General features: G+C 46.2%; 1 protein-coding gene across 1 annotated transcript in view; it reads right to left on the reverse strand.

Moving 5' to 3' along the window:
• Positions 1-5,909, reverse strand: part of LOC122426735 (SLAM family member 5-like) — a 76,815-nt gene extending 70,906 nt beyond the window's left edge. Inside the window, exons 1-2 of the mRNA XM_043445863.1 lie at positions 5,899-5,909; positions 5,677-5,831 (exon numbers count right to left, since the gene is read on the reverse strand). Coding sequence (XP_043301798.1) covers positions 5,677-5,831; positions 5,899-5,909 — 166 coding nt within the window. The remainder of the gene's footprint in view (positions 1-5,676; positions 5,832-5,898) is intronic.
• Positions 5,910-10,701: the final 4,792 nt, after the last annotated feature.

Consider the following 10,701-nt stretch of genomic DNA (forward strand, 5'->3'; position numbering starts at 1 on the left):
TCCAGGTTTCTTAACTGGTAGGAGTGGAGTGTTGAAGGGAGATTGACAATCAAAATTTGGGTGTCACGCAGGCATTGGATGTGGTTTCAAATTCCCAGGCATGCCTCCTGTGGTACTGGATATTGCCTCTGTCTGACAGCAGTGGCCCTTGGCTTCATGTCCACCATGAAGAGTGTGTGGTTTTTGGCCAAACCTAGGGGCCCCTTTTCTACCCAGACAGCAGAGAACTCTTTTAGCAGGCTGGTTGGATTTGTCTGTTCTCTCTCTGAAGAATAGAGGCACACTTCTTCTTCCCTGGGCACAGTCATAGCTGTCATCAGAGCTGATTGCCTCCACAGGATGAGACTCACATGCCTCCTGGGGGCAAAGGTAATCTGCATGCCAAGCTTTGTCAGTAAGTCTCTGCCCAGTAGGGGAATGGGGCACTCCAGTAAGTATAGGAATTCTTGAGTCACTAGGGGGGCTTTCTGGCATGAGCGGGACTTGCAGAATGAATGGGCAGTCCTGTCTCCTGTGGCCGTGATGATAGTTGCTCTTTGACCTGTGAGGGGAATCACAGGTGTGATTATCACAGAGCCTTCAGCTCTGGTGTTCACCATAAACGTCATTGATTGCCCCCCTAATTTCATTGCCACCGTAGGCTGCCAGGAGGCCAGGGTCAGGGAGCCTGGTCCTTCCTAGTCTGATTCTGCTCCTGCCAGGCCGATAAGGTTTTGGACAATTGGCTCAGGCTGGTGCTTTCCTTTGTTGAGTTGACTGAACTTCTTTGACCTTTCACACATCCTTCTGTGATGGGAGCATTCATTCTTCCAGTGTCTGGTCTCTTCGCAATAGGTGCTCTGGTTGAGATACAGTAGTGGCCCCTTCTTGACTTCCCCTTTACATGGAGGAACGGTCTGTTACACTGGATCTGGGTCCCCCAGTGCAGCAGCCAGCAGCAACACCTACTTCATTCTCTTGTCAGCCATCCGTTGGGCTTCTTGGTAGTGGTTCACAAACACCTTGTTTGCAACCTCCAGCACCTGAGTGGCATTCATTCCAGTGAACCCCTCGGCTTTCCGGAGCTTAAGTCAGATGTCAGCATAAGACTGAGCCACAAATGCTGCATTGACCATGTATTGGTTTTCTCGTCCTTCGGGGTCAAAAGTGGTGTACACCCAGAATGCTGCACACAGTCTCTCATAGAACTCCAGGGGTGATTCACCTCTGGTGATTCACCAGGTGCTTCTGGTGCCCCTCCGTTGTCTTAGACATATTGGTTGGTTTCTGGCTCCTGCCCTCAGTCCCTGTAGCAGGGCTTGCCAGTACTTATTGAGGGAGTCCTTCCCATCCAGGGCATTGAAGTCTCAGTTGGGCCAAACGTCCATTGTAGTCCCCAGGGCCCAGGCTGCAGGATCTACTGTACCAGATGGTGCCTGCCCTTGGATCCATCCTGGAGCTTCTGAAGGATTCAGCAGCATTTCTCAGTGTCAAAGAGAGTCAGAAGAAGATGGCGACAGTTGTCCCAGGTAGGCCGGTGGCTGTGAGAAATACACTGAAAAAGACCAATCATTGCCTGTGATATCTCTGAGTAAGATGGAGTGTGGTGTTTCCAGTTGAGGAGGTCGGTAGTGGTAAAGGGTTGGTAATAAAGGACTGAGCATCCTAGCTGGACAGAGTCATCCTCATTAATCTGGGAAGGGCCTCAGGTCTCTCATAAAGGCATCAGCAGGGCTGTGGGCTGATGAGCTGGCTGGTTGTCTGAGCAAAGTCGCTGTGGGCTCGGAGGGTGCCCTGGATTTGGAGGTGAAGGAGACACAGATGGTGGAGGGCTGTCTGGTAAAGGGTGAGGAGGCTGAATGAGAACTGGAGGAGCAGTTGGAATGTAGGGCAGAGGCACAGGGACTCTTCTTCAGGATCCCCTTGGTGGATAACCCTTTTTGGCCCTTCTTTGCCTTTTCTTGGAGCCAGCCAGGCCACTGGCTCAAATATCCTACACTGTTACTGCTGGTTTGCACAGAACTGAACCCAAGGAGTTAGCTGATTGGTGATTTGCAACCAGGACTCTACGTTTGGAAACTGGTCTGGGTGCCTGGGGGTCTCTATCACCACTCAGTATACAGCTCTAACAGTAGGAAGATCTAGAGTACCCTCTGCAGGCCAAGCCACCCCAAAAGTCGGCCATTCTGACTCACACAGGGTGCAGAGCTTTTCTGAGGTCATCTTAACCCCATAGTCTCCAGAGAAAATTTTCTTGAAGTTTTTATCATACAATTTAAAACAGTTGGCTTAGAGTAGCCTCCCCCATATTGACAAATGTAATCTGCCTCTCTGACCAGGAAAGAGGGGGTGCACACGGGAAGGGCCTTGTAGCTCAGGTAGCACTGATATCACCACTCCTGGAAAGCCCAGTATTCCCACACAGCACAATTGCGGGTCTCCTTAAAGATGGCCCTGATCGCTAAATACCTCAGGGAGACAAGACTGAAAGGAGGAAATCCCTTGTAAAGGGATTCATGAAGGAATAATATCAGGTGGGACTCCGGAGGACATCTGGGGTGATCGACCCTCTCTCAAAGGCACTGAGCAAGTGGAGAGAGCAGTATGCATACTCCTTGCCTAGGTAAAGGGCCCAAAACACTTGGGGAATCGGGGAATTATATAGAAAAAGTGAAAGAGGAAGACAGCCTCGTAATGAGAATCCAAAAGTAGGCAGGAGCACGTCAGAGTGTGCCTCTTCACATGGGCTGGCCCAAGGGACCAAGAGAAAGTGAGGTACAGAATTGCCTGGCAAAAGAGGTAAGTTTTCTTGAGGAAAACTCAATTTATCAATAAGTTGGCTCAGAGTCAGCTGATGGAAGGGGAAAATGAGCATTCAAAATTTTAAGAAAATAATTTTGGCAGAGGGTCCTAGGGCAAAAGAGTCATTTGGACATACACAACTTCTAAATCAAATCAGTAACCAGTTGTCCCCCTCCCTCTGTATCCTGCCCTGTGTTGGTGGCATGAAGAGAAACAAGTGTGGGTACCCCCTCCAAGAAGAGACCATTCAGGTGCCCACCTGGCCATGTCGTCATGGGGAACTTAGGTACCACTTAGCTTTGGCAGGTAGTGTAAGCCTCTGACCAGGATCTGACTCAGAGGGAGGGACTGGGTCCCCCAGAGACAGACACTGCCCTGTGCAATATGAGGTCACCCCAGAACCACAGGCTAGGGCCCACTCAGAACCCAAAGCCATGAGGGCCGAAGAGCCACACAATCACCCTGGAACAAGGACAAACTTGGAAGTTCACTCATATACACATTCAGAACAGAAGTCATCACAACACCTGCCTTCTGCAGAGTTCCCAGATTTCCCTAACTGTTGCTCAAGGAGATGATCAATCTCCTCTTCTACCCATTGAGTTAGGACATGACTGGGGGCTGGCCCTGGGGCCTTACCTTTTTGAGAAATCTTGCCTGGTGAGTTGGTCCATCCCTCCAATGAGTCCGGCCAGGGCTCAGCCACATAGAGATTCAGAATTCCAGTCCAAAAAAGAATACAGAAAACCACCAAGTGGCAGCCCTCCTCATTTGGCTCTGAGTTCCTCCACTCTGAACCGGCCAAGACACTGGTGCGGTGTCTCAAGGGGTCAGTGTGGTTGGAATCTCCCTGGGGCTTCCAGAAATGTTGCAGAAGTCAGACCATCAAGAAACCAAGCACCACACTTGGAGGGTGGGAGAACTCAGGTTTACTAAGCCAGTGGTCCCGGACAAGCTAACCCTCTGACGTCTGGGGGCCAAAGCTCAGGGTGAGTTTTACTCTTATAGGGTCAGTACACATAATTACAGTTGGCACCAGTTGATTGGTTGCCTGGTTGCTATGGGTTTTGGGCAATTACAGAGCACAGGAGTTGCTATGGGTTGCATGCAGGAAATTTTCAAACAGAAACTCATAGAAGCAGGAACAGAATATTCCATACTTGTCAGAATATCTCATGGTAATAGTTGATTCCTAGGTCACCGTGTACCATCTTCACTCAGCAAGAATATCTAACAGAAGCAGAATGAGCATGAAGTTTTTTCTAACTGAGTGTTAAGTTTTAAATTTTCCTCTTCAGCCACAGGATTGGAAAAGATCAGTTTGCATTCCAATCCCAAAGAAAGGCAATGCAAAAACACTCAAACTACTGCACAATTGCACTCATCTCACACGCTGGCAAACTAATACTCAAAATTCTCCAAAATAGGCTTCAACAGTACCTGAACTGAGAAATTCCAGGTATTAAAGCTGGATTTAGAAAAGGAAAAGGGACCAGAGATCAAATCACCAACACCTGTTGATTATAGAAAAAGCAAGAGAGTTCCAGAAAAACAATTACATCTGCTTCACTGACTATGCTAAAGCCTTTGACTGTGTGGATCACAACAAACTGTGGTAAATTCTTAAAGAGATGGGAATATCAGACCACCTTACCTGCCTCCTGAGAAATCTGTATGCAGGTCAGGAAGCAAAGTAAGTAGTAGACATGGAACAACAGACTGGTTCCAAATAGGGAAAGGAGAACATCAAGGCTATATGTTGTCACCCTGCTTATTTAACTTCTACACAGAGTACATACTGTGAAATGCCATGCTGGATGAAGCACAAGCTGAAAACAAGATTGCCAGGAGAAATATCAATAACCTCAGATATGCAGATGACACCTCACTGATGGGAGAAAGAAAAGAGGAATTAAAGAGTCTCTTGATGAAAATGAAAGAGAGTGAAAAAGCTGGCTTAAAACTCGACAACAAAAAACTAAGATCATGGCATCCAGTACCATCACTTCATGGCAAATAAATGGGGAAACAATGGAAACAGTAACAGACTTAATTTTCTAGGGCTCCAAAATCACTGCAGATGGTGATCACAGCCAAGAAATTAAAAGACACTTGCTCCTTGGAAGAAAAGCTATGACAACGTAGACAGCCTATTAAAAACCAGAGACATTACATTGCCGACAAAGTTTATTCTAGTCAAAGCTATGGTTTTACAAGTAGTCATGTATGGATGTGAGAGCTGGACCATAAAGAAAGCTGAGAACCAAAGAATTGATGTTTTTGAACTGTGGTGTTGGAGAAAACTCTTGAGAGTCCATTGCACTGCAAGGAGATCAAACCAGTCAATAGTAAAGGAAATCAGTCCTGAATATTCATTGCAAGGACTGATGCTGAAGCTGAAGCTCCAATACTTTGACCACCTGATGTGAAATACTGACTCTTCACAGCATCAGAAAAGTCTCTGGTGCTGGGAAAGACTGAAAGCAGGAGGAGACGGAGAAGACAGAGGATGAGATGGCTGGATGGCATCATCCACTCATTGGACATGAGTCTGAGCAAGCTCTGGGAGTTGGTGATGGACAATGAAGCCTGGCATGCTGAAGTCCATAGGGTCACAAAGAGTCAGACATGACTGAGTGATTGAACTGAACTGATGATAAATACACTTACCCCAAATTTTCTTTCTCCTTTTCCAAAACACTGAAATGATTTTATCCCTGGTTTGAATCTCAGCTCTGTTCATTTGTGGTAAACCTACTTATCCTAGCTCTGAATGAGAAAATGGGATATGAAGTCTGGTGTCTTGAAGGGATCCTGAAAAATGGGGCCTGTGTGAAACTCCTACCACAAAAGCAGGAGGGCAGCCTTAGTGTGGGGTGAGGAGGTCTCACTTACCATCAACAGTGAGGTGGAAAACCTCGGTACGTTCTATTCCTCCAGTGAAGCTGGCTCGAGCCCGGTACTGCCCACTGTCCTCGGAGGTCAGGCTCTCAATCTTCAGAGACCTCACGCTGGGTACATGGACCCTCTGCTGGTACTTGTCCTGAAGGCTGACCCAGGTTGGGGTTTCTGCCCCACGGCGGACTCGCAGCAGGACTCTGTAGTTTGACTCAGGACCAAAGCCCCATGAGACCTCCTCTGGGTCAGCTTCTTGATCACATGAAACAACACAGAACCTCCTCGTATCCCATACATGGGAACAAATCCAGAATCCTGAGCTTCAGAATCACGTGGTCCAGAATTCTGGGCCACTGTGCTGCAGATGCCTAGCACATTGGAGATAGAAAATGTGAGTAGTTTCTCAGTTAAGAAGAAAAGAGAAAGCAACAGAACTTATCTTTTTCATGAAATCCATCCAATATACTCTCCTGATTCTTGGAATGCAAGTACAGTGAATTTGAAGTAATTCTGGAATCTAATCCTGGTTCTGGTGGTGCCTAAGCTTGAACAAGTTACTTAAACTTGCTAACCCAGATTTTCCTTGCTTGGCTGATAATGATGTGTGTGAATTATGTGAGATCATGGTCTGAATCACATTTTCAGGTATATATAACTGTGAATTTGTAGAAGGAGCTCCCAAAGTGTCTCTCAAAGACTCCCCTTCCTCCTGTTCACACCCTTTTGACACCTCTTCCCCTGGAATACGGGCTGCGCCTGGTGATTTCTTTCCAAGGAATAGAATACAGACACAGATGGATGTTATTCCATGATACTGGGTTACACAAGACTGTGACGTCCCTCTTCCTTACACACACACTCTCTTTCTCTCCTTCACTCTCTTTCTCACTCTGAGGAATACACCTGCCATGTCGTCAGCTGCCCTAAGGAGGGCCCCACATGGTAAGGAGCTGAGGGAGCCTCTGGCCAACAGCCAGGGAGGAACTGAGGCCCTCAACCCAACAGGCACAGAAACTGCCTCCCATCAACAATCCCAAGTGAGCTTAGAAACAGATCCTTCTGAGATGACCCCAGGGTGGATGCAGCCCCAGCCAAGACTTTGATGTTAGTTGGGGACACCTTGAGCCAGAGAGGACTCAGCTGATATACACCTAAGCCCTGACCCACGGAAACTGTGAAACCATATTGGGTGGTGATTGAGGCACTACGTTTTGGGGTGACAGGTTATACAGCAATAGACACCTAATACAAATATGAAGGCTGCTCTCCTTCCTGTTCTTTATAGGCAGCATTGTAGTCAGGACAGATAAACAGAGCTGTGTAAAAAACAGTTATAATACCTCAGGGTCTTAGAACAAGGGGTGTTTATATCACACACCCAGGTCCCAAAAGACAGTGAGAGAGAAGTCCTATCACACATGGAGGAGGCGCCACCTCCTTGTAGCTGCACCCAAGGAGCTCACAGCATCCTCACAGGCTCCCAGTCCCACAGCAGGGAGGGGAGACAGGAGAATCACCCAAGGGTTTCCCTGCTTCTGTCCAGATATAGTGTGATTTCTGTTTTTGCTTTTTTGCCAGCACTGGTCACAAGGCCCTGGCTAACTGCCATGGCCTAGAATATGAGAGGGAGCAAGTGAGCATTTAGTGAACTCTGCCGTCCCTGCCACCAAGTCGGCACTTCCCAACAAGACCCTGAGAAATCGCAGTGGGCCTTCCTCAGATAATTTTATGCAGAGTTGTGACCACTTGGCACATTCCTCTCAGGGCCAATTGCTCCAGAGTTTATCTTGCCCCTTGAGGCTTCAGGTCCAGGGACCTGATATCCTCTGTCCTTTAGGGGACCAGGGTAGGACAGTACAAGACCAGGAAAGTGCCACAGAATAACTTTATCCTCAAAGAAAAATAATCTCCTTCTTCCAACAGGTCAAGATTTGCCTGGGTGGGGCTCTGACCGCCGGGGACACAGTCTTCTCACCAAATCAGTATATTCTCATCTCAAACCTGCCTCCCTCCTGCTGTCCTAACACCCACTCCTGGTCTCACTGGAAGCAGAGAAGAGCTTATGCCAGCATTCATATGCACAAGTGTTTCCGATATTTTTGTATTCATTTAGTCATCAACTCATTTAATAAGGCATCGCCTGAGGATCAGGCCTTCACCACAGTCCTTTCAACTTCTTTTACAGAACTCACAGACCCTCTTACAGACCCTTACACTGAGCTTAATGACCTTTTAGTCCCAAGTCAAAAGGCTTCACAACATGTATCATTAGGGAAAGTGGTCCACAAGAGTAAAAGGTATTCACTCATCCATAAATTGTGTCCCGCTCCTCAGAGCTCCTCTTTTGTCCCTTCTTTCCACACCTCACTCCTCTATGAGACCCCAGTGCAAGACTAGGTCTGGTGCAAAGGAGTGCTGCCCTGTAGAGCAGCAGTCGCCAAACTATTGACACGAGGGACTGGTGTTGTGGGAGACCATTTTTCCACAGATGGGGGATGGTTTCAGGATGATTCAATTACATTACACTTATTGTGCACTTTATTATTATAATAATACATTGTGACCTGTAATGAGATAATTATACAGCTCACCATAATACAGAATCAGCAGAAGCCCTGAGCTTGTTTTCCTGAGCTTTGGCAGTGAGGGGGAGTGGCTGTAAATACAGATGAAGCTTCACTCACTCACCTGTCACTTAGCTCCTGCTTTGTGGCCAGGTTTCTAACAGGCCAGTGACCAGTGCTTGTCCATGGCCATGGATTTGGGGGCCCCACTGTAAAGCACACACCCTGGTGTGAGAATGGACCCCCACACACAGTTCACAGAAGGTCAATTGAGAAGTGCTGGGAAAAACTTTGATACCAATCCCTCTAAACAAATCAGGACACAAACACCATGGCCAGAAGGCCCCCATGACACAGTGCCCTATCCCTCTCTCACCAGAAACAGAGCTGGCACAAAACTTGATCTTAGAATACAGCCTCCAGAACTAAGGGAAAACAAATTTCTGTCGTTAATTCACCCAGTCTGTAGCCTCTTGTTTGGCATTCCAAACAGTGTAACACACCCTACAGGTTTTAGAGAGAATATATTCCTGCTGACACCTTGATTTTGGACTTGTGAGCAACAGAACTGAAACCATACATTTTTGCGTTTTTATGTCATGCAGATTTGTGGTTCTCATTAAAAGATTAGTGTCTATATAGGAAGAAGAAGAAGAAAGAGAGAAGTGTCTCTCTCTCTCCTCCCCCTCCCCTTCCTCTCTCCCTTTTTCCCTCTGCTCTCTCTGCATGTCTGTCTATCTTTCTTATGTAATCTTTGAGCCCCAGGAACTATAGGAAAAACAAAACAACTCTACCATATCTCTTTAGTGAAATAAAATTGACAGAAGAGAAAGCTTACAATTTACTGCTGACACAGAGGTACCTAGTTAAATGGGATGTAATGTCATGCAAAGTTCATTGTTATTTCAAGACATCTATTTACAAATGCTTTCCAGGTGGCACTGATGGTAAAGAACTGGCCTGCCAATGCAGGAGACTTAAGAGACATGAGTTCGATCCATTGGTTGGGAAGATCCCCTGTAGTCCACTCCAGTATTCTTGCCTCTAGAATCTCATGGACAGAGAAGCCTGGAGGGATACAGTCTGTAGGGTCAAAAAGACTCAGATACAACTGAAGCAACTTAGAACGAATGTTTTCAAATACTCTCTAATTCACTGAATTTTATATAACTCTGACAAGTTCATATAATGACTGGGATACTAAACCCAAAAATTAAAACAATAAAAGCTTTCCAAACATTCTTCAGAATTGCTACTTCACTGGGTCTTATTATTTCTCATCAGTTTTTATTTAATTTCATTATAGACACATAATCTGTGACGAAGTCCTAAATGAGATATACAGAGAACAAGATGGTTGAGGAGTAGGCGGATGCAGAGTACATCTCCCTCCACAAATACATCAGGAATACACCTTCAGACACAGAAGTGCTTGCAGAACACCACCTGAGAGCAGACAGGAGTACCTGACCACTGGAAAAGAATATATAGAAGCATGAAAAACTCGGTAGGATAAAGGAACTAGGGGGGAAACAGTTAATAGGACTGGACCTGCCCTCAGCGGTTGGGGGAAATGAAGCTGGGGTCTGACCCCACATCGGAGCAATTGTCTGGGTCAGAGGAGAAACATTTAAGGCTGAGAGTGAAACAGCTGATCTGTGGCAGCCAAAATGGAAGGAGAATTAGACAGTCCTTGCTGCAGTCATACTGCAGACAAGGACACAGGTCCCCTAGAAGGCACAGTGTCTGGAAGCTGAATTGTATGGACTGCGGAGCAATCCCAGGGGGGCGAGGGCTGCTGTTGACTGCAGAGAGGCAGAGCTAGGGGACATGAGGCAGCAGGTTGTGGTGGGAAATGCCTGTGGAAGAAAGTCAAGCAGCCATGGAAGCAAGGAAATACTGCTGAGTCATGCATCGGGGGTGGAGCCAAGGGGGGTTTCACAAGTTGAAATCCAGAGGCTCCTTGCTTTAGTTTTTTTCTTTTTTCTTCAGCGTCTGCTTCAGTTAGTTGTGTTCTTAACTGGTAGATATCATTTTTGGTTTCCTTTGTTCACCAAGTCAATCTATTGTACTTTATTTTTGTTTGACTGTTTTGATTTTGCTTAGGGGTGTATATGTATATGTGTATATTCCGTTATTTAAATGATTATTTCCCTGATTTTGTAACTGCCATTTGTCAAATCAAAAAATTCCTAGTAACAAATGACAATGGAAAAAAGACAACTCAAGACCTACGGGATGCAGCAAAAGCTGTTCTAAGAGGGAAGTTCACAGCAATACAGTCCTATCTCAAGAAACAAGAAAAACCTTGAGTAGACAACCTAACTTTACACCTAAACAACTGGAAAAAGAACTAAAAAGTCCCAAAATTAGCAGAGGGAAAGAAATCATAAAGATCAAAATGGAAATAAATGAAAAAGAAATGAAAGAAATAATAGTAAAGATGAACAAAACTAAA

Source organism: Cervus canadensis, chromosome 2, assembly GCF_019320065.1.
Source record: "Cervus canadensis isolate Bull #8, Minnesota chromosome 2, ASM1932006v1, whole genome shotgun sequence".
Classification (NCBI taxonomy): domain Eukaryota; kingdom Metazoa; phylum Chordata; class Mammalia; order Artiodactyla; family Cervidae; genus Cervus; species Cervus canadensis.